The sequence below is a fragment of the Eptesicus fuscus genome, chromosome 19 (assembly GCF_027574615.1).
Source record: "Eptesicus fuscus isolate TK198812 chromosome 19, DD_ASM_mEF_20220401, whole genome shotgun sequence".
NCBI lineage: Eukaryota > Metazoa > Chordata > Mammalia > Chiroptera > Vespertilionidae > Eptesicus > Eptesicus fuscus.
In genome coordinates this window covers 37608896-37634185 of record NC_072491.1, presented here as the reverse complement: position 1 = coordinate 37634185, position 25290 = coordinate 37608896, and the positions used below count along the sequence as shown (strand labels likewise).

Genomic DNA, 25290 nt, shown 5'->3' with positions numbered 1-25290 from the left:
GCATTGTTTCCAAGGTTTATAGTTGTATTTGAGAGGGAGGAGCTGAGAGAGTCTGTGCCATCTTTTCCAAAGCAGAGGTGGTAGATGACTTGTTAATTACAAAGAGCAAATGATATCTTCACAATGAAGAAACCTAGTGGATATGGCCTTAACCTTGCAAGTAAACAAACTCAGTTTCAACAATAATGGGGCAAACTGACAGTATGAATCTCTAGATATGGAAAAAAGAAGAAGTACTCAGTACTACTACCTAGGTAGAATTATTGCCAAAAATATTTAACTTGAGTTTAATGATCAGGAAACAATCAGACATGTCCAGATTTGGAAACAATTGCCCGTCATCTACAAGAATATCAATGTTATAAAATAAAACAAAGGTTGGAGACTGTTCTAGATTATAGAGACTAAAGAGACTTGAAAACTTAACTCCACACATGATCCTTTATTATATGGTGGATAAAAAAGAAACAAACAAACAAATACCAAAACACAACAATCTATAAGAGATTTTACTGGAAAAATGAGAGAAAGTTGAATATAGACTCCATATTAGATAATTTATGATATCATTTTAATAGTTTTGGTATGTTAATGGTATTATAGTTATATATGAGGATATCCTTATTCTCAGGAAATGAATGTTAAAGAATTAAGGAATTAACACATTATAATATCTATAACTTATTTTCAGGTGGTTCAGTATAAAAAAATAAATAGAACAAATAAATTAGAATTGACTGATCTATTACCTTAGGTAACACAAAGGCAAAATGTTAATTGGTAAATATATGTGGAGGGTGTGTAAATATTGATATTACTATTCTTAAATTTTTTGCAGTTTGATACTTTTCAAAGTGAAAACTTGAGGGTAAAAATAAGAGAAATTATAATGAAGGCATACTCTTGTCAACAATAGTTATTTCAACTTTAACTTCCATCCTAACTTAGGTTCCCCACTGAAACAGAAACTATCCTATCTAATAAAAAAGCAATATGCAAATTGACCATACCTCCGCTACATCACAAGCCACGCCCGCCAGCCAATCAGGAGTGAGTATGCAAATTAACCCAACCAAGATGGCTGTGGCCACGGAGAGAGCAGGAGGCTTGGGTTTCCCCGGCAATGGAGGAAGCCAAGCTTTCTGCCTGTCCTGGTCTACCTTGGCCTCTGCTTAAGGCTACAAACTTTCAATTATAGAAGATACATAAATCCCAGATCCCAGGGCCTCCACTTGGGCCACCGGGGTGTATGGCCAGCCTGCAAACAACCACAGGCCCCTCGCCCAGGCCACCTTACGCCCCAAGGGAACCCCACCCTGATCCGGGACACTCTTCAGGGCAAACCAGCTAGCCCCCACCTGTGCACCAGGCCTTTATCCTATCTAATCCTGTCTAATACTATCTAATAAAAGAATAATATGCAAATTGACTGTCACTCCAACACACAAGATGGCTGCCCCCATGTGGTCAAAGATGACTGCCCCCATGTGGACACAAGATGGCCATGACAAATGGCCAGCAGGGGAGGGCAGTTGGGGGCAATCAAGCCTGCAGGGGAGGGCATTTGGGGCAATCAAGCCTGCAGGGGAGGGCAGTTAGGGGTGACCAGGCCGGCAGAGGAGGGAAGTTGGGGGCAACCGGGCCTGCAGGGAAGGGCAGTTTGGGGGGACCTAGGCCTGTAGGGGAGAGCAGTTGGGGGGAACCAGGCCTGCAGGGGAGGACAGTTAGGGGTGACTAGGCCTGCAGGGGAGGGTAGTTTGGGGCAAACAGGCTGGCAGGGGAGCAGTTAGGCATCCATCAGGCTGGCAGGAGAGTGGTTAGGGAGTGATCAGGCTGGCAGGAAGAAGCAGTGAGGGGCAATCAGGAAGGCAGGCAGGCGAGCAGTTGGGAGCCAGCAGTCCTGGATTGTGAGAGGAATGTCCGACTGCCCATTTAGGCCCGATCCTGGTAAGATTGGGCCTAAACAGGCAGTCAGACATCCCTCGAGTGGTCCCAGATTGGAGAGGGTGCAGGCTGGGCTGAGGGACACACACCCCCACCCCCGTGCACGAATGTCGTGCACCAGGCCTTTAGTTGTTGTGATAAAAATAAAGGTATACCTTTTAAAATATTTGTTTCTATTTTAGTAACTATAAGTATAATTCAAATTCAATTAATGAGACTCATTTTTATACTTTAGTAGTAGATATTAAACATAAAATATTCATTTGAAAATTGATGGAGGTTTATTTACCCCAATTCTTGTCATGGCATCAGTCTTCTGAATAATTTTGTCATGTGAGAAATAATGTAAAACTTTTAAACTGAGAAATAATGTAAAAATTTAAAAATCTTCCTTGACCAACTGTATTCATTGAGAAGGCCTTTTGAATGAGAAAGGCCTGTGGATTGCAGAAGTGAAAACTGCACCAGGAGAGAGAACATGGGTGGAAAGCAGGATCTTAATGCAAACAGGCGGTGGAGAGATGGGGAGAGATGGGTTTGGGGTGTTTCTAAGAGCACTTAGGGTTCTGGGCCCCTTCTTACCCAAACACTGAACCTAAATTTTAATAATGTTGTGATTCTTAGAACTTTTCCTTGAAGAAAAACTGCATAGCAAAGTATTAAGGACATCGAATTTGCAAGCAAGACAGCCTAGCTCTGCTACTTCATAGCTATCCACTCTGGGACTTAGTTTCCTTATTCCTAAAATGGGAATAATAATAATAATGTTGTCATGAGGAAGCACATAGAGCAGTCTCTAAAGTGGTAACCAACATCATTATATGTTCAAAGAACATAATGGGCAGTTTTCTAAATATTTACATGTTTCTTCTTGAGCATTTATACCTCACATAGAAAGTACAGCACAGGGAATATAGTCAATAATATTGGAATAACTATGTGGGTACCGCAAATATCAGGGGAATCACTTTATCTAGCCACTATGTTGTACACCCGAAACTAATACAAAAGAGTATTGAATGTAAACTTTAATTGAAAAATAAAATTTAAATTAGAAAAACAAAAGGGAAAGGGAACCACAAGAGGCCTAAGGCCACATGAAAAAGAATAGCGGTTAATTTTTCAGTGTGGTGTTAATACACTCTAGGAATCTATTTTGCTTTGCTTTAAAAGAGTAACTTCTACACCAAGATCAGATGGAAAGGGACAATTTAAAGTGGCTTTGATGTCCCTACCCTGGTGTGCCTACCTCTCCAGGTGAAGACTTCCTCTTCCCTCTGGACAGTCTTCTTCCTGGTCCCACTCTTCCCCGATACTTGACCTTGATCCATTTTTTTTTCTTTTTTTTTTTTTTTGTGGTATAGCAAAGGTGGAGATTTATTGAAGAATAAGTACAGACTCCCACATGGGGAGAGGGAAAGAGTCCCACAGAATGGAATCCCAAGTAGGGAGGGAGAAAGGGTCTCCGACCTTGATCCATTTTGTTTCACACACTGTTTCTGAATACGGGTTAGTAAATATTCTATTTGAGACCATACGCTCCAGTTAGTGGCAAACTGGATGATTCCTCTCTTGACCTGTATCCTAAGCTTGTTTCAGTTCACCATCACAGCCTAGTAGGCAGAACCTAATCTGTACCTAGCATGTTACCTTCTGCTAGTGCTCAATAGATATTTTTTAAAATCACCTTTTCTTTTTGAACTTCCTTTTAAAAACACACTAAATAAAATAAGAATTCATTTAAGTAAATGTATATGAGTCTTCCGCCTTGAGAGAATTGAACATCCAGGGCAGTAGGAAGACTGGTCATGAAACAGAAGAAGGAAAAATTTGAAGGTCGAAATGTGGAAGATGAGGAACAAATGGCAGGGTGCAGATGTGTGACTCCTATTCATCAACCAACAATGACCAAGACCATTTTATGAGGGTGGACACAATTGTTGTCATCAGTCTCATTAAAATACATGGTTTGGTCATAAAGATAGTGCTGGGCTGTGAGACCTAACCACTGAGTAAGTCCCAAATGATGACTGTTTAATGAGAGTCCATCTATGAGTCTATGAGTCCATATTTTGAACATATAAAAATGACCTCATCAACATCCTGATATAAATTCATGACTTAGTGACGTATTTTTTGGCTTTAAATAGAAATTTGTAAGTCATAAGGTATAATTTTTATGTTTTAGATCTTTTTAAGGCTTCTGTTCTTTGGTTGATAAGATTTTTGATTAACATTCTTTATGCTTAAAATCTACATGTTCGAGTATTCCTAAATTAATAAGTTTGATTTAGTCTCTGCCATATGTGTTACATCTTTCTATCATGTCTACACAGTCAAAATCTGACAATATGTATTAAGGTTCTTTGTTCCATCCATTTTCTTCCTTTTTATTATGGTTTACTTTCTATCATATTACTTATCACTACTTTAACTTATGGCTGATATTTTTATATTCACTTGTTTATTTCTTGTCTCTTGCTGCCAATAAAGGGTACTCTAAGGGAAGGGGAACATTTCCAGCCTTTGTTTATAGATATAGCAATGATGAGTTTTAAAGAAAGGGAAAACTTCTCAATGGGAAGAGATTTTTGGCTTTTATTTTAATAATACTAGAGGCCTGGTGCACGGGATTCGTGCGCTGGTGGGGGGCATGGCCTGCAGGGATCGGCCCACTGTGGGAGCACCACTCATCCCGGTCAGCCGAGTGGCTGTGGACCTGCCCTCGGAGTGTTTGCTCCCTGGTCCAGCATCTTCTGTGGAGCCAGAGCACTTGCCTCTCCAGTGGACCCGGTCAGGGCCAGGCTCAGGGACAATAGCACTGAGAGGTGGTGGAGTAGGCCTCAGTCCCACGCCAGCCATGAACCTGCCTCCCAGCCTCTGGGGTCAACTCTGTGAGCCTGGAGGCGGCACTGCGAGGCCTGTGGGCACCCAGAGGAGGCGGCAGGGAGCGTGGAGGAGGAGGCTGGGGGGGTGAGAAGGCAATGATCACAGCCCGGGTGCCTGCCTGTGGCCCGGGGTTCACAGCAGGAGCAGCGCTCAACCTGGTCAAGTGGCACTCCCACTGTGGTAGCACACTGACCACCAGGGGGCAGCTCCTGTATTGAGCGTCTGCCCTATGGTGTGGTCAGTGCACGTCATAGCTATTGGCCAATCGGTCACTGGGCTTTTATTATATAGGATATATTTCTAAGCTGTAAGATTTTCTATGCATTTTATGGCCTATTTACCATCCAATAACAATGTTCACTTAGCAAATAAAGCCAATTCACCAGTTCTATATTATTTATTGATATTGTTCTTGTTTTAATAAGGTGGCTCAACTTAGAGAAGCTTCATTAGGCTTTCAAGCCTTGATGAGCCTATTTACAAATTCACATTACAATTCAGCAAGTAATTTTGGGAACTCCATTACCCAGCTTTCACAAAGTCTAATTAAGATGGCTTAAGATAAAATTATGTACTTTTATTAAACTTAATTTTTGTTTATATTATTGTGTGATTATTTTTAATAACTCTAAATGTGCAAGGAACATATATATTTCCCCCCTAAATGGCGAGACAAGCCATAACAACTAATGCCATTTGTTTGTACCTGACAATTGTGGAAAACTTTAATCATTCCCCAATATATTTCCCTTTCTCTTTTGTAATCCCTCTTTCTTTTATAGCTCAGATGCTTTAATTTATTTCTTTGACTGTCTTAATTTAGAACCACTTTGACATCTATGAAAGATGTGGCATAAAAATGCAGGAAAATGTCCATGTGCACATACACACAACATTTTGCATATAATTTCAAGAGATTCAAAAATCTCTTGAGTCTATCCAGTGACCATATAGGGTTCATGGATTCTGTGTTAGTAGCTTCTGTCTTATTCTAATAGTTTCTCCATATCTCCTTCCTAATTGCCTTTGTTTGAACCAGCCCCTAACCCTTCAAGTAACAGTAACACTTATTAAATTTGTTGACTCTTTTCATACAATGTTGTATTGTAGAACCTGAGGAACAAGTTCATATAAGGATTAAAAAAAAAAAAAAAACTTCCAGGAGGAAATTGTGGGTAAGTTTCTACCCATAAGACTCTTAAGGTTCACTATGCTTTTATTTAATCCTCTCTAATCTAATGGTGAAAGTCCAGCCTATTGTGTATGTATTATTCTGAATGAAAGGGAAAGTTGGGTATGTACCAAAGATGGAATGTAGTCATAACAGACATTCAAATAAGATTTGAGCATTAAACAACAGGAAAGACCAAGGTAGAAAAAATTAAGATGGACAATAAACAATCCTTCTTATAAATAAACTTCATTTAGCACACGTCTACTGGATGCCATCTATGTGCCTCCTTCACTCATATGACTAATGTCTATTGACAACAACAGCACGTGGGTCCCATTAGCGGAAAGGAAAATGGAAGGAGTCATCTTTGAAAATTAAGTCTTTTCTTTCCGGATCTAGAATATCATGTAGTCTGTGAATGTCCGTGACTGTTAAGTTATAGTACAATTTCATAACTATTTAAAGACAAAAGCTAACACTAAAGCTGCAAACTGTAGAGTCATTTAAAAATTTCTTCTCAACCCCTTCTTATTCATCCAAATTAAATCTAATGGTATATGAGTGCCTGGTATAAATTCAGAAGTCCTGTTATGTATTAGAAGATGGGAGAGATATAGTTTCCCATCCATAGTTTATTGTTATTCTTTAAATCCAGTTCAGGTATGCATGCATTATTTCAGCTCTACTGGGGCATCTGGGCAGGACTTAAGCACTTTCTTCATTTCATAGGTAATACCTCAACTCGTAATTCAAAGCTAGAGAAAAATAAAACTGGAAACATTTTTACACAAATATTTGAGAGAGATATTTATGGATTGAGTTTTTATGGGTAAGGGATTGAACTAGAATTGCAGGAAAGATTCCCTTTAATGGTATTCAAGAGAAAATAAGAGCTCACATAAGCAAGGAAGAAAATAGAAACACTAACATTTGCAATAAATAGCTCCAATTATTATTATGACTAAATGAAAGCAAAATGAAAATTGACATTTCTCTATTTTATATTTAAGAACTAAAGATCTAGCAATGAATAAAGATAAAGCAATACCAGGCTTTATAAGCCTGGTATTAAAAATGAAATTACCCTCATTGACAGGTGGAATTGATCTGGCATTTTACAAAAGAAGGTAAATGGATTTTTAAAAATGACTTTATTCTCCTTATATAGGAAACTCAAAACTACTTAAATAATTTAAAAGTTATTTCTCATGGAAATGGAGTCATTTTTTTCTATATGCCTAAAGCACATTAACGAGTATTCTGAATTTCCTTCCCTCCAGCCAAGTGATAAGTCAAAGTGAAAAAAGCCTGAAAGCTATTATATTGTAGAAAATATAATTTATCCTTGAGAAAGAATAGTTATTGCTTGCTGCTAAATTTAACATAGGATATACAAAGTTACTGTGGCTATGCTATGCATAGGAAAAACTCTTCTGTGGTGCTCAGCTAGTAACACTCATGGATAGTTTTAGCTCCAGCCACATTTCAGTTCATGGGTATTTATATCAATTTTCTCAACCTCGTGTATGCCATGCTTCATAATGCTTTCATCACTCCAACTCTCTTATAGAAGTTTTCATTTTTGTTTTGAGTTTTACTCATTGCAATTGCTATTTAAATATACTTTTTCTAGTAAATATGATCTGAACATTTCCCTTCTACCACCATATGGAAACATAAGGCAAATCTCTCGTCACCCATTCTGAGCATCATAGGTCTGAGTAAAATGAAATATGGACTTACAAACTTATAAATCATAAATGTACATGCAGTCATAGTTATCAACTCTAAACTTAAATGGTTTTAACCAAGGTTTTTTTTTTCCTTTATATTCCACATTAACACTGCCTTATATTGTCAATTATACATTTAACAGTTTTCTTATCCTTGATTATATGTCTCTTGTATATCAGAAGTTCTCCCTTTTGGATTCCTTTTAAAATTAAATGTATTGATTAATACCTCTATATGAGTTTCAGGTATACAATTTCAAAATACATCATCTGTATATTGCATTGTATGCTCACCACCTAAAGTCTCGTCTCCTTCGTCACCATATATTTGCCTGCCTTTACCCTCTTCATCCTCTCCTGACCCCCTTTCTTCTCTGGTAACCACCACACTGTTGTCTGTGTCTATTTCTGTTTTATATCCCTTCATCTTAGAGATGTTTTTATGAACTTGAGCACAAAGGAAAGAAAAAGCAAAAATAAATGAATGGGACTAACTATATCAAACTAAAAAGCTTTTGCACAGCCAAAGAAGCCATCAGCAAAACAAAAAGGCAACCAATTGAAAGGGAGAAGATATTTGCAAACTTACCTCCAATAAGGTTCTTCAATAAAGAACTCATACAACTCAACAACAAAACAAACAATCTGATTATAAAAGGGGCAGAGGACATGAATCAACACTTTTCCCAAGAAGACATACAAATTTATGAAAAGATGCTCAACTTCACTAGCTATACGGGAAATGCAAGTCAAAACCACAATGAGATACCACTTCACACGTGTTATAATGGCCATTGTGAATAAATCAAGAAATAACAAGAGTTGGAAACGATATGGAGAAAAAGGAACCCTCACACACTGCTAGTGGGGATGTAAACTGGTACAGCCACTATGGCAAACAGTATGGAGGTTCATTCAACAATTAAGAACAGAGCTACCATATAACCCAGCAATCCCTCTTCTGGGTACCTACCCCAAAATTTTGAAAACACTTATTCATAAAGATATATGTTCTTTCAATTCTTAACAGTCAGCCATTCCCTGCTCAATATTATAGAACATCTCAACTACAATTTTTATCCTTGAAATTATTTCTCTATTTGGTATTAGAGACTAAGAGATGGTAATTTTTTTAGATATAAAGGGGGAAAAATCAAAACCAAAATCTAAAAGCAATTCTAGTAGCACTCTAATTTTAAAACAGAGGAATTAATTTTTATCTTGTGCGGAGTCCAACATAATTTTCTATATAAAATTGCTAAGATTTATTTCAACAAAGTCATGCACTTGGATTTATTTTCCCTTCACCTTGTAATGATTAATAATTTTCAGAATCTTAGACACCATCTCATCTTACCTTCCTGTGGGGCTAGAGCTGCTATCTTCACTTTCCCATTGTTCATTTTTACTTCTTGGAATTGGGGGCTGTAGCATTTCGGCTGCTAATGGATCAGCATCATTCTCTTCTCGACCAATCCATTCTCCAATTACACGGGGTCTTAGAAGAGAAGAAGTAAATGCCACTGTTTCCTGAAGAGGAAAAAAGAACGGACTGCCTTAGCTTATTTACTCTTTTCAGTAGGACAAGGAAATAATTTTATCTAGAGTTTCAACTGCTTCCTCAAATCAAAATGTTCTTTTTCCTTTCTGAATTAACTTAAAACTTCAGTTCTTTCCATCTCTGCTAGATCTGACTTATTCTATGTGGTTTGTGGTCGTTCCAGAAGGTCACAAAGAACTGCAGGAAGGAATGCAACTCTATGATAGTCAGGAACACTCACGTAGAACTTCTAAACTATAAAACTATAAGGTAATAAATCATCTTGCTTTACTTCGTTACAGCAGCATGGAAAACCAATGTAGTGACTAAGCAGAAAGAAACTTCCAGAATTCACACAGTTTTTTTTTAAAGGCTTTAAAACAGTATCAGTCTTGTTTTATTTTATCTTTTCATTTTAGATATAATTAATAACTCTCATCTTTTATAGAATTCATAAACTACTTTTGAAGATCACAGAATAAATAATTTCAATGAAATTATGACCTAATTAGAGTGACAGTAATAGGCCAGTATTTTATAAAGGTTAAGAAAAATGTATCTTTAGTGAACCCCCAAAATATTAATGGAAGATTAAAAGGAAGAATATATGTTTATTTTTATTATAGTAAAGACAAGGTGTCATCTCAACACAAATTGTAAACCTTTCTGTTTGACTGATTTTTAAAAATGTATCTTTATTGTTGAAAGTATTATAGAAGTCCCCTTTTTCTGTTGGATTGCTTTTTTAGTACCTGCCTGAGATACACTTTTTCTTACTGAGCAAAATGCAAAACTGAGTTTTGTGGTCACCAGAGGGCACCATGGGGCAGGCTGTCCCTCTCCTCCAAGATCAGTTCCAGGAAGGCAAAGAATGTAGGCTGTGTTTCTTTTGTATTATCTGACACTCCTGAAAATCAGGTGTGAGTGGGAACAATTCCTTTTATGAACTTGTTCCTAAATGTATAAATCTGAATCAAAACTTTATGAGCAACTACTCATATAAATAATATTTAACAGACAACTCAAAATAAAAAATACAAAAGCAAACTCTTTTTTGTTGTTGTTGCTAATCCTCACCTGAGGATATATTTCCATTATTTTTAGAGAGAGTGGAAGGGAGGGGGAGAAACACAGAGACAAAAACATCGATGTGAGAGAGACACATCGACTGGTTGCCTCGCGCATGAGCCCTGACAGGGCTGGGAATCGAGCTGGCAACCCAGGTACATGCCCTTGACTGGAATCAAACCCAGGACTCTTCAGTCCACGGGCCGATGCTCTATCCACTGAGCAAACTGACTAGGGCTAGGAAAGAGAACTGTTATGCTATCCCAACCTGTCAAATTTGCTCTCTTCCCAGTTTTTCTAAGTTTAGTAAATGGCACCACAGTTCATTTAATTTCTCATCCTCCAAACGTAAGAATCATCACTGACTGATCTCTTCTACTACTCCTCAGATCCAATCCATAGCAAGCTCCAATGATATTACTGCTAAAATATATTCCTAATCATATCACTTCTCACAACTATCACTAGTGCAAGGCATCATCATATTCTCCTGGCATCTTAAAATTACTTTTAAAATATACTTAGTAAGCCCTAGCTGGTTTTGCTCAGTGGATAGAGCATCGGCCTGCAGACTGAAAGGTCCCTGGTTTGATTCCAGTCAAGGGCACATGCCTGGGTTGCGGGCTCAATCTCCAGTAGGGGGTGTGCAGCAGGCATCTGATCAATGATTCTCTCTCATCATTGATGTTTCTACCTCTTTCTCCCTCTCCCTTCATCTCTGAAATCAATAAAAATATATTTTTAAAAATAATCAGTCAGGTTTAAAAAGAGCAACTAGAGAGAAGAACAAGTTTCTTCCATATCTTCATCATCATCCTCAATGCAAGCAGAATCCAAATAGTTTACATAATATTATTAGTTTTCATTTTTTAATATAGTTGTTAGTGATTACAGTGGTTCAGTTTTCTCTAGCCAAATTTGAAAATCCTTAACTCAAAAGAATAGGTGTTATTACATATTTCATATAAAAACTTTCATTTAAAAATCTAAGCCTATAACTTTGAAAAAACATTTTTTAAATATTAGCACCATACATTATATTTGAACATTTAATGTTCAGTGGATTAAAACCTAAATTCTATATGTTCTTTTCATTAGATGTATAGTTCAACTTACCTTATCGATTTCATCTGAAATTGCAATACCTGGGATTCAAAAGAGATTTATAAAAATGTTTTAGAAGCAGTCTTTAATAAGCTAATGTCAAAGACAGAAGTTCTACTTGTAAAACTAGTATATTTTCAATTCTATTCTTTCTTTTTATTAGTGCTTCAAAATAGTGTGATACATCCTTTCTACTCATGAAAACAAATTAGAAATTCAAGTCAACTATGACAGCAAGAACTGCTGAAACAATGCAAATGATGGAACAAAAACAAGGCAAGTACCACACTGGTTTTTAGATGCAGAGCTAATGTGCATATAATTGTGGGGATGTAGTCTTTATGTTATAACTAGAGGCCTGGTGCACGAAATTCGTGCACGGGGGGCAGGGGGGTGTCCCTCAGTCCAGCCTGCACCCTCTCCAATCTGGGACCCCTCGAGGGATATCCGACTGCCCGTTTAGGCCTGATCCTGGTAGGATCGGGCCTAAACAGGCAGTCGGACATCCCTCTCACAATCCAGGACTGCTGGCTCCCAACTGCTCGCCTGCCTGCCTTCCTGATTGCCCCTAACCACTTCTGCCTACCAGCCTGATCACCCCCTAACCACTCCCCTGCCAGCCTGATTGATGCCTAACTGCTCCCCTGCCAGCCTGTTTGCCCCCAACTTCCCTCCTCTGCCGGCCTGGTCACCCCTAACTGCCCTCCCCTGCAGGGTTGATCGCCTCCAACTGCCCTCCCTTGCAGGCCTGGTCCCTCTCAACTGCCCGCCCTTGCAGGCCTGGTGCCTCCCTACTGCCCTCCCCTGCTGGCCATCTTGTGGTGGCCATCTTGTGTCCACATGGGGGCAGCCATCTTTGACCACATGGGGGCAGCTATATTGTGTGTTGCAGTGATGATCAATCTGCATATTACTCTTTTATTAGATAGGATAGAGGCCTGATACAGGGGTGGGGGCCAGCTGGTTTGCCCTGAAGGGTGTCCCGGATCAGGTGGGGGTTCCCTTGGGGCATGGGGAGGCCTGAGCAAGGGGCCTGTGGTGGTTTGCAGGCCAGCCACGCCCCCTGGCGACCCAAGCGGAGGCCCTGGTATCTGGAATTTATTTACCTTCTACAATTGAAACTTTGTAGCCTGGAGCAGAGGCAAGCCTCCTGCTCGCTCCGTGGCCGGTAGCCATTTCTGTTGGGGTTTGTATATATCTTCTATAATTGAAACTTTGTAGCCTTAAGCAGAGGCCTGAGCCTGGCCAGGGTGTGCGGAAAGCTTTGCTTCTTCCATTGCTGGGGGGCAACCCTAGCCTCCTGCTCTTTCCAGCTCTGTGGTTGCTGCCATTTCTGTTTCTATTTGTTTACCTTCTATAACTGAAACTTTGTAGCTTTGAGTGAGGCTTAGGCCAGCAAGGGAAGGTGGAAAGCTTGGCTTCATCCGTTACCTGGGAAACCCAAGCCTCCCTCCTGCTCTCTGTGGCTGTAGCCATCTTGGTTGGGTTTATTTGCATACTCGCTCTGATTGGCTGGTGGGCATGGCTGGTGGGTGTAGCAGAGTCATGGTTAATTTGCATATTACTCTTTTATTAGGTAGGATGATAATCAAATATAACTTAGCTCGTTACTATTTTGTTCCTGCTTATAAACTGATTTAGACTCCTAGAGTGACAAAATATTAAGGTAGAATGGTGGTTGGAGATCATTTATTTTAATTCCCTTTTTTACCGATGAGGACACAGACTAGAGAGCTCCAGGAATTTGTCCCAGTCTCTTAGATTGACAGCTTCTTAAGCCAATGAATAAATGATTCTTCCTAACAATTGCCCTTATTACCATTCACAGACTCCTCACTGTACATCTTATTTCTGTCTTTACCATTCCTCCAAAATTGTTTTAAATCAGCAATGTAAAGAGCTTAGTCCTTAATTTATTTGTCATCAATGCCCTGTCATTAAGTGCTGTTAACTCCCTCTCTTTTCTATTCTCCTGCTTTGTCTCCCCCACAGGAATCCTGTTCTTTGGAGTCCTTTCCTGAAATGCCAAGGGTTCTTTGCTGAGCTGTCTTTCTTTTCAGTTGATATACTTTCCTGGGTTATCTAACCCATACCACTGTCACTGTTATTTCTCTATATAGTGATGACAAACAAATCTTTATCTACAGCACAGACTTTCTTCCTGAGCTAGTTGTTGAATTCCTAAGTGCATTTCAGTCTCAAAGTGTCAGGCTAATGACATCACCTTCCCTTCATATCACTTCCCCCTTTTTGAGAATGATGCTGTGCCTAGAGCTGAACATAGGCCCTGGGGCCAGGCATTGGAGCTGGTGTGGCCATGTGAGGGGTACTTTACCCATTTCTAGAGCCTCTCCACTCCAATAACCTAATATATCAATTACACACAAAGCAGAAAAATATTGCCCTACTATAACTCAGGAAACGGCACCATTCTTCCCCTTATAGATAAAACTAGAAAAACAGGTGAATCTGAGACTCATTCATCATAGCAATATCCCATATAGTTCTTTTTTTTTTTTTTTTTGGTAAAAGTTATTGGTAACTAGGACTTGTATGTGCTACTGCACTAAAAAAAATGTCTAGCTACCGCTTTGGGAATTTGGGGTGACCTAAGCTTAACCAATATTCAAGGACGTGCTGTATTAATTAGCTCCTTCAAACAATTCAAGAAAGGCTTCAGGAAGGAGTAGCATTGCAGCTGGCCAGTATCTGCATTGCATGTGTGTGGTGGAGGACTCTGAGACATAATGGATTCGCAGTGGGGAGGATATGTAAGACCAATAAGCGATTCCAAAGCTTTCCAAACAATTATAAATATTTACAAAGGTCTAACATAAGTACCCATTTATGAATATTAGGGTTTAAAAATATATATAATATTTTAAGTGGTCACTTGGAATAACTCAGATTTCAAGATAATGTGTACAACACCAAATGGTGTGGTCAGTCTAAAATATATTTAAAATAATTATTCCAGTTTACAAAAACTAAGTTAATATTTTAAGTACTTATGTTTACATTTAATACAACAAAAATGTTCCTTTCCAATATGAATTCAATATTAAAACTGAATATATTGTGTAAAAATAAATATTTAAAAGACCATCTACTTTAAAAAGAGGGAGAGAGTAGATACATAAAACAAAATTATCTTTCTCATCCAAAGCCATAAAACTTAGATACCTGGAATTACATAACCCATGATCTCATTGTCTGAGATTTTTGAAACACACTTGATTTTTTAAAAAACTTTTTGCATTAATGCCGTTGGTCCTGCAAAAAGAGTTTTCTCATTAAATTTTTAGAAAGCTACCAGTTGATCTTTAAATTTCTTTTACATCTCAGTTTATAAATCCATTATTCATAAATATAATAACAGTAATTCACCTATCTGGACTGTAGCCAAGAACTAGCAAGTAAGTCAAAAGACCTTTGAACAGCCAAAATCTACGTGTGACACAGAACTTGCCCATCACTTATGACCTAGCTCCTTGGATCCTCTATCCACTGTCCATCACTCTCAACTTTAGTCACTATCAGACACTGTTTTGCAGAGTCAAGAAATGTTACCAATGAGAAATGGAGATGAAGGGAAAGGTTGCTATGAAGATATATTAACATACTAAGAAGTAATTGGTCCCACAATAATATTCAAACTAGATAAATTGGAAACTTGCCTTGGGGGAAAAGATTATGCTTCTAATTATTCCAAGTGTTTGGTCGGAAATATTTTATTGAGATACCTATTATTATATTTTTAACATTTATATATTTTTATTATTTTGCCTAATAAATTATCTAAGTAAGTATCTATTCTAGTGCATACAGTTCTTTCTGCTCCCGGTTGACAATGTCAATTACCGAGGGTATTTTTCATTTTTTTGTAATTTCACTTTTAATCAAAGCTTAAACTAACTAAAAACAGTAGAAAGAATTTTAAAGAAATGCTTCTTTAAAGCATGAAGCTCCAATGGGAACCATTTAGAATGGGTAGCCAGGATATGTCTCCTGGTGCCTAGCACAACATTCACAGCTATTCATTCTTAAAAGCTATCATACTTTAAGATGATATTTTTAAAGTATGTAGGAATGCAGGAGCAGCAGTGAACTGAAAATATCCAAAAGAAAATGTAGTGAGTGGGTTGCTACAATATGCTGTAAGGGAGAAAGGCCCACTGCACCACTGGCTCACTCCACAAGCTATTCCCTGAGTGAGAAAGTATTGTATTGTAAGAAGCCACATGATTTAGGCCATGAGACTCCCCTAACATAAGGTTATGGCAAGCTAGCCAGACACAGCTCAGTAAAGGCAGGAATTGCACCTGTTTTTCCTGACCTGGGGCAGGAACGAAATGGATCATGTTAAATGGATAAACCAATGATCTGGGCGTTGTCATTGTGAGTGTGAACTAGGGACTGGAGAAGAGAATCAGACCCAAAACATATTTTAGAGGGGAAATGAGCAAGATTTGGTAAGAATTAATTTTTGAATAGGTAAGGGGGAGAGAGAAGAGTGTAGAGGGACTCCAGTTTAGGTAAATTGGTAAGCGACGGTGCCACCATCTGAGACAGAGCACGCAGAAGAATGGTCACATTTGAAGAGGGAGGTAGGATCTACTCTGATATATTGAACTTAGCATGGCAGTGAGCTATCCAAGTAGAGATATGTTTTAGGCATTTTGTTTCAAAAGCATATACAGACTAATGTCGCCAATAGCTTCTGCAACGTTAAGCAAAACGACATACAATAAAACCAACTTACCATAGGCTAATTGATATAAACAAACATTTCTATAGCATCTCCTCAGAATTTGCACATATTAATATAAGCCTTTGACATATTAATATGATAAGGTTCTTTTCATGAATATGGCATAACAATAAACTGAAAACTCACTTTATCATTATTTGATCCAAAAGTAAATCACAGGTGGCAGAACAAAGCCTCTAACCTAGGCACTTGGATTATAAATCATTGCTTTTACACAAAGTACATTACACGGCACTATGCTAGGCTCTGAAAGGATTCTAAGAAAAACCTGGCCCAGTTACCATCCTTAAATGTAGAGACATTAAAAACCCATGAAAGCAATAGGAATAAGTGTTAAGATGACACAAAACAAAGAGGTTCAAAAGAGAAGAATGAATAAGATACCATTAGGTGTACACTTGACCTTGGTAACAGAGAGATTGTAGAGAGAGGTGGTGAAATAACCATGAGGGGTCTATAGCTCCTCCTACTCTGTATAACCAGTCTTCCCATGAGTCTGTGTAATATGCAAGATCAATCTCACTTCCAATCCAGGCCCTTAGAACTCCTCAACCTCTCACAGAATTTTAATGAGGATGTTGGAAATGGGCTACCAGCAATATTAATGAATGTTTCTACTTTAATACTGGTTAGGAATTTCAATTAGGATTAAATAACTGAACTTACTTCGAGAGAGCTTCTCAAGGGCCTTTCCCAGCTTCTTGCTCTCTTGAAGGATGTGGCTCAATTCATCAAAATCACGGCTTTCTGGTTTAGTTCGCCAGTTCCACTTAGGATGATCTACTGACCTTGACACTATGTTTAAAAAAAATGATTACTTCATAAGCATGCTGCATAGTAATAAAAACTTACTCTTCGTCATTATGTGAAAGACTGTATAAGATCATATACAGAATAAAAATGTTTGTCTTGGAAATGGTTTTCTTGTGAGCAAGCTGTGGGAAGTTATAAAGCTGGGTTTTAAGAAATGTTTTAAATGAACAAGTAAAGGGAAGTGTGATGCTTTTTATAGAAAAAAAAAAGAAAAATCAGGTACTGATTTAAAACTAACAATTTCTAGAATTTAAGGAAAACATAAAAGTAAAGTAGATTTGTTTATGTTTTAGCAGCTTAAAAATAATCACTAACTTCTTTATCATCAATCAGTAAATATTTCTAAGACATTCTTGCTGTCTTCTAGTAAAACTGAGACGGCGGTAATTACCGTCATTTCCCTTCAAATCCCAAATTCCCACTAAAATTGTTAGAGTAAAGGAATTTTTATTTTTATTTTTTTGGACAAAGAATTAGTTAAGCAAGGAGAGAAGCCACTGTTAATATGATGGCAAGAAATAGCATCATAGTTTATTGGAAGATGCAAAATGAATTGATGAGTAGTAAACAAATTTAGCAAGCTAGAGAATACCGAAACCTAGTCCCTGAAGAGAGAGATGCCCCCCAAAAGTGATCATTTCAGACCATTTAAGCATTAAAGTATCAAACAGGACCAATGACAAGTAATAAGAATATAATAACTTTCTTCTTCAGACTGGAAGGATTCATTGAATATCACTAAATTTTACAACAATAGAAATAAAGAAAAGATCTTAAAAGCTTTCAGAGACAAAAATAGCAAATCATATTGTCATCAGACTTCTCAACAGCAACACTTCTCCTCAGAAGATGGGGGAGAAAGTCTTTCAAAATTTCAACTAAAGATTACTTCCAACTTAGAATTTTCTACCCAACTCAAGGATCAATCAAGATACTTGTAAAGACTCAAAATTTATCTTGCAAGCATTTTTTTTCCCCCCAGAAAGCTCCTAGTGGATGCTCTACCAAAATACAAAGTGGAAAGACTTGGGACTCAGGCAGTAAGTGATCCTCCATAAGAAAAAGGAAAAGGAATTCCCCAGATGACAGTGAAGAACAATCCCAGGAGACAGCTGAAAAAGCGGCTAGAGACCCAGAAGCCAAGACTGGAGCAATAGGACACATAGCTACAGAGGAAATGGACGTAACACTTTTCAAATGAAATAAAATATAAAATAAGACCAAAATTAGGATCCCTTGATGTATTTGATCATATTGAGAGTGTTTAATAGTTTAACACAGGATTTAGTGAAGTATTAGTGATGGATACATAGAAAACAAACAGAAAAAAAAGTCAATTATTAACTCTAATTAAAAGTCAACTAATAAATTAATAGTTGGGCATCTTATGGCTGTACTGTGAAAAACGCAAATTAATGTAGTCTTACCAATACCAAAGCAGAGTATATATTCAACCAACATTTGAAATATCTGCATGATGGTAGGGGGATGCTGAGATGGGGCCAGAGTATAAAGCACAAAGTCTTAGAAGGAGGTCAAAAGATGATGCCTCAAATGTAAAAAGAGAACATGTAAGTACCTTGTATGTTTAGATATTTAGACCTGTGTACCAAAAGCAACATCTAAAGGAGTTAAAAGTGGTTCCACATTAGAAGAATAGAGGAAGAAGAAGAACACTGTTGCCTTGTAGTACCTACTACTTTACTTTTTAAACCATATATATTTTTGTTTTGATGAAAATAAAATTTTATATATTTATACGGTAAGGCTATAGGAAGGAGAGGCTGTTGAAATATCTTTTCTGCTACCTATTTGAAAGGTAATCTGGAAATATCGATTATAATAAAAGTATAATGACCTTCTGGCCTAGCAATCTTATGTTTGGTTAATTATAATAAATAAAAATGCCTATAGTAATGTATAAATTACAAGGTTGTTTATTTTATCAGGAAGTAAAATGTATTAATATATTTATTCAGTAGTTTGTGGTGGAAAAATTCTGGAAATCATTTAATGTCCTTCAACAGGGGAATAAATAAATTAAGGTACATTCACACTATGATACAGTCTGCACTTACTAAAAAGTTTATCTTAGATCCCAGCTTATTAGCATGGAGATATGTCCACAATGCATTTTAAAATAATAAAATCAAGTTACTTAATGTTTACAGTTTAAAGCCAGTTTTATGAAGCAAGTAAACCCATATATATTTTGTGTTAGTTTATACAAAGAAAAGGATGTATTCTTTATACCTATGTTTCTCTCTATATATATTTCTTATTACTATGACAGCAGTCTCTTTAACATTTCTTGCAATGCTGGTTTGGGGGTAATAGCCATTTTTTGTCTGGGAAGATCTTTATTAAACAAGAAAAGGATGTAAAAAAATGCAACCTATTTCAAAGGCTGTGAAAAGATACAAACAATTTCTGAGGGAGTAGAATCTGAGTGGACTGAAGAAAGAAAGACTATCTACATGTCTGTATTTTTTAATTGTCAAAATAAGCAAATATTACTTCTGTAATTTAAATAAATCTAAAATATAAAAAACAGAATGCAAGTGCTTCCTCTGTGTTTCTTTGTTTAAGGGATTCTGGGATAGAGATATCCGCTAACATCAACACATTGGCGATCAAACATTGGAGAGTGGACAGAGTGAGTGTGATAAATGGTTCTAGAAAAGACTTCCAAGCACACTGCTATTCCCCCAGGGGATCTCTGGGAACAAGCCCAGGCATAGGGGAGAGGAACTCAGAAAAGGAAGCAGATAAAACTATATTTGTACCATATCCTTCAAAAGACTGTTTGGCACTTTTGTTAACCTTCATTGAACAACTTATCTAATCTATATCATTGCATTATCTAATTTTCCTGCATATTAACATATGCTATCAAGAGTTCTCTCTCCTTTTAATTTACAAAATAAGAGAACAGTGTTTGTTTTTAAAATCAGTCCCAATTAATATTCCCGAATAACCACCAGACATGGCCAGCTCCCAAGCATCCCAGTCTTCACAGACCTACCAACTGACTGCACTGACATGGCAAGACCAGAAGAAGCAGCGCCCAATCAATCCACAGAATCATGAGGAATTACAAACTGTTGTTTTTTAAGCCATCGAGTTTTAGGGAGGATATGTGAAGCAACAGAGGACTGATACAACACTCAAGGACTTTCCTCAGCAACTTTCAAGAGGAACTAAAAATAACGTTTTAAATATTTTGTGGCTTGTGATGATCTGATATATACATGCACATATATCCAATTTATCAAGGAAACCAAATCTAGGTCAACCAAGGCCACAGTATGATGATGGTCAAGTCAGCTACGCTGGGGATTTCAAAAGATGGCTCAATAAATAATGGAAGGACACAGACTCCAGGTGGGGGCATCTCTTGAAGGTTTCTGATGGATTAAAAACCTTACTTAGTTATACTTAATCTTAAAACTGAGAACTACAATTTAAATACATTTTAACAAATATTCTCGGGAGAAATGGAAAGCAGCAGAACAGTATCAACAACATCAGATGACACACATGTGGTGACAGAACCTAAGAGAGGGCACGTCTATGACTTCACTGGGGCAAACCTCACCCCCAATGCAGGAGTCCATCCACAGTACCCTGCAGATGGCATCCGCCATTGGCCCATACAGCAGCCTACTGTACTAGTATATTGAGCAGGGCTAATTTTGAGCAATTCTTTATTATACTAATCAAATTCTGACTCACTGTGACCGCCACCCAAAGTTTCTGTGTAGGGGTTAAAAATAAATGTACTGTTTCCTCCAAATGACTTTACCAATAAAACTGCTAATATTTGATAATAATATGCTTATGTCTAGGATGATAAAGGATATAGTGTGTGTTTTCTAAATCTAGCCTGATAGTCTTTGCTTTTTTTTTTTTTAATATATTTTATTGATTTTTTACAGAGAGGAAGAGAGAGGGATAGAGAGTTAGAAACATCGATGAGAGAGAAACATCGACCAGCAGCCTCTTGCACACCCCCCACTGGGGATGTGCCCGCAACCAAGATACATGCCCTTGACCGGAATCGAACCTGGGACCTCTCAGTCCACAGGCTGATGCTCTATCCACTGAGCCAAACCGGTTTCGGCAGTCTTTGCTTTTTAATTGAGATGTTCAGTACCTTTACATTTACTGTAATTATTGACATGTTTTTACTTAAACCTAACATCTTGGTATTTGGCTTCTATTTTTCCAATCTTTTCTTTATTTCGCTGTTCCTCTTTTCCTGCCTTTGCTTAGGGAGGATAAATTATATTTTTCTTTTTGCATCCCATTTTAACTCATCTACTGACTTTTTATTTGTGCCATGTTATGCTTTGTAGTGTTTCTTTACACATTACAATATGCATCTTAAACCTATCCCAGTGTAAGTTCAATACATATTCTGTTACTTCAGGAACAATTTAACATACTGTATTTTGACTACATTTTTCCAGTTAATAATCCTGACCCTGTATTCTTATTGCCATATATGTAATCTCTACATATACTATAAAAGCTCACTTTGTTATTAGTTTGGCTTTAAAACGCTGACGGTTGGGTGGAATCAGAACTTGGGAGTAGGTCACCTGAACAGAGAGAGACATCATCCATCAGATGCCAGAACACCAGCCACAGTGTGTGACTCGGCAGCCTCATTAGGGCACGGCCTCTTCAGAGTGAGCAGCCTTTTAGCATTCTTCCCTGAAGTGGATGGGATCCAGTACTGACCCTTTAAAATTAGTAAGCCTCGAAGGTTACAGACTTATCATTGCGGGGTAGGGTGGGTGTGGGAGGGTAAAGAAGAAGAAAATGAGGGAGGGAGGAAAAGAGAGAGAGAGAGAGAGAGAACGAAACAGAAGTAAATATAGGGGCTTCAGGAATAAATAATAAGTAGGACTTCAGGGAAATAATCGGTGAAGGACTTCATAAGATTTTGTTAAATGTTTTGAATACAAATCTCATTTGCTCCTCCTCTAATAGATTTAATTTGCTTTTAAGTACTTTTTAAAATGTAGGGTGGGTGTTGCTTTGAATGTAATACAATGCTGCAACTGGCCACGAGAGGCAAGGGACCTATTCTAGGCAAAATACATTCTTAAAAGAGTATGCTCCAAAAGCTCTAAATCTGTTACACATGCAGGGGCTGGGTGGAGGGGGGCAAAGCGGGGAGGAAAGGGGGGATATCGGTAATACTGTCAACAATGAAAAAATACATTTAAAAAAAGAATATGAATAAGTTACCAAACAGAAATAAAGCTCAATGTTAATGCTGAAATAAATACAAAATTCATTATGATTAATAGCCAGAAATGTCAGATAAAACATTTGGCTTCAATTCTTACCTTTTCTTCATTTTGTTAATAACACAGACTTACATATACATTAAGTAATTTTTTGAATAACAAACTTCCTTACATGATTTGGATTCTGGTGACGGTGGAGAAATATTAGAGACAGCAAGGTCACTTTTTGACTTTTTGGGCTTCTTTGCATTTAATTGCCAAGGCTTATCATAGCTTCTCACATCCCTTCTTGTTCCTTTATGTTCTGTTCAAACAAACAAACAAACAAACAAACAAACATATATGTAAATACATGCTCACTAATGTGATTTCAAGATACATAAAAAAACTAAATTCAGGAAGTTATTAGGTATACTCAGCAAAATCTACAGGTCACCTTATATAAAAAATAATGCAAATAGTCCAGCTGGTGTGGTTCAGTGGTTGAGTGTCAACTTGTGAACCAGGAAGGTCATGGTTCGATTGCTGGTCAGGGCACATGCCCGGGTTGCAGGCTTGATCCCAAGTGGAAGCCATTCAGGAGGCAGCCAATCAATGATTCTCTCTTATCATTGATGTTTCTATCTCTTTCTCCCTCTCCCTTCCTCTCTGAAATCGATAAAAATACAAAATAAAATAAGATAATGCAAATATCCAAAAGCATTTCTTGCTTAATTTCCCCTATACATTTTAATTATCGATTTGATATGAATCAGTGTGTATAGTAATATGATAAAGATTATTTTAAACTGTGAAATTATTTGAAAGGCTTTGAAAGGCATGGGTTACCATTACTTAAAATAAAAGTCTTTAAATGCTGCCATGGAAGAAAACATTGTATTCTGCTGAAAATAAAACAACTAAATATTTAAGTAAATTTTACTGATGTTAGTTTATCCATTATTTACTATGACACAGAAAACTGACATTCACCTACGTTTCTTCCACAGCATCACTTATTTTCCCACTTGTTTCTTCAAGAAAGATTAATTCAACCAACTTTGCTAAAGTTATAGTTCCCTTTCAAAGGTGGTCAATGTCATACCAGTTCCCAAATGATCTTTTCAAGAGTTCATCCCTCTTGACTTCTTCACCAAGAATTTCATCTTTTTAGACAGACTTATTTTTGCAGGATGTTTTCTTCTATTCTCAGAGCATTACGAACTTCTCATCCCATTAACCTGACTACTCCTTCTCTGTCTCATTCATTGCTTCCTCATCTTCCTCTTTCATCCAGATGGCATTCTTTTGAGTTTCCCTCTGTCTTCTTGTTTACATTTACAGGTTTTCACCCCAGCTTTATGAACAAGTCATACATCTTTCTCTGGCCACCCACTTATAAGCACTAAATAAACAGCATGTGGATTTCTCAAATGTTCATGTTAAGGTTGTACTTAACTAGGTGTTATTCAATTTTTCTACCTCCAACATCCCATTAAATACCAAAAGAGGTATAAATATTCTAAAACACCAGGAACTGATATATTGGCCTGTGGACTGCCAGAACCCAGGTGGTATTTCTATTGGTAGGATTGAGACAAAAGATAGGCAAATCAGAAAGATGTTGGGGGGTTTCAAGACATCCACAACGCTTGCCCCTGTCTCAGAGTTATCTCCTTATGTTGTTTCATAATCTCTCAGAATTTTTCTTTCTACATGTATCCTAGCACCATAACTTATTCTAATGCAATAGGGGTAAAGGAATAAAGAATCCTGTTTGTAAAATATAGCAGCTCATGATACAAAGAAAAGCTAAAAGGAACCAGAGAGAAACGATACATTGGATTTTGTGGCCTTTTAAATTCTCCATGACTGGCAAGGAAAAACAAGTCCACATTAATTTAAATAATCCAGTAATAATATTGTTCTTATTTAGTTGTTTGAAAAGAGATGAGGCATACAGTCACTAGTCAGTTTAGCTGAGACCCACAGGATTTTACTGATACTGGAAATTTTAGTAGTGGCTTTGATTGCTTTCACCTGTTTCTCTAAAATTCTTTAGAACGATTCAAAAAATTCCAAGCTATACAGTGAGAGGACAAATAGAGTCCATCTATTGACAAGCCTAAAAATAGAACATTCCTCATTTAAATTTGAATAAAAATATGATTTTAAGAAAAACATTCAATATGCAAGACAAGAATACAACATTCAAGATACAGAGGAAACTGATGGTTTTACAAAAGATTTATTATTGAAACATTCAAATTTTACATTGTGGCTAACTTGCCAATAAAAATAAAATGATAAAAAATTTAACTGCAGACAGAGATTAAAAATAAAAAAGAAGATAAGGAAATACTGATAGGAAGCTGAAATGCAATACCAACATTTAAATTTCTGTTCAAAGCCAGAGAGAGAAAACTGATACTGCAGAAAATTCAATCAGTGACACAGAACACATTGACAAATAAATTTCCCTAGAAGTTAGTCTATAAAGAAAGGCAAATATCATGTGTAATGAAATGAGAGAAATAGAGAACAATATTTACACATACTTGATTTTCCTTAAGAAGAAATCTAAACAAATATAATAGAAGCAATAACTAAGTACAAAAAAGAAAAACAATGTTCTAGGCTTAAGAGCAGGATTTGTTGATTGCAAGGATTTAGTGAGCATAGGAAAAGTTAGAGAAAAGAGACAAACATTTAGATGTATTCCCAGTAAACTTTTGAACATCAAAAATGAAAAGAAAGCAAATCCCATTCGTGTTTAAAAAGAATAATTAAAATAGCTAAAAAGGAATAAAATAAGGCTGCTTTCAGGTTTGTCCTTGACAATATTAAATGACAAACTTCTGGAAAAGGTGTTGTATCCTAAATTGCTAGATCCATTTAAAGGCAATAAGAGGACATCTTGAGATATTTTCAAAAAGTATTATACCCATATACTTTAAACATTGAGACATTTTCTAACTAATTAGAACATACACCAAAAGAAAGAATTCAAAATT

At 37.1% G+C, this 25290-nt stretch overlaps 1 protein-coding gene across 1 annotated transcript in view; it reads right to left on the bottom strand.

The window, feature by feature from the left end:
* C19H8orf34 (chromosome 19 C8orf34 homolog) overlaps nucleotides 1-25290 on the bottom strand; it is a 253026-nt gene that overhangs the window by 177072 nt on the left and 50664 nt on the right. Inside the window, 4 exon segments of the mRNA XM_054708756.1 lie at nucleotides 9098-9270; nucleotides 11465-11493; nucleotides 16890-17018; nucleotides 22470-22601. Of these exon segments, the coding sequence (XP_054564731.1) occupies nucleotides 9098-9270; nucleotides 11465-11493; nucleotides 16890-17018; nucleotides 22470-22601 (463 nt within the window).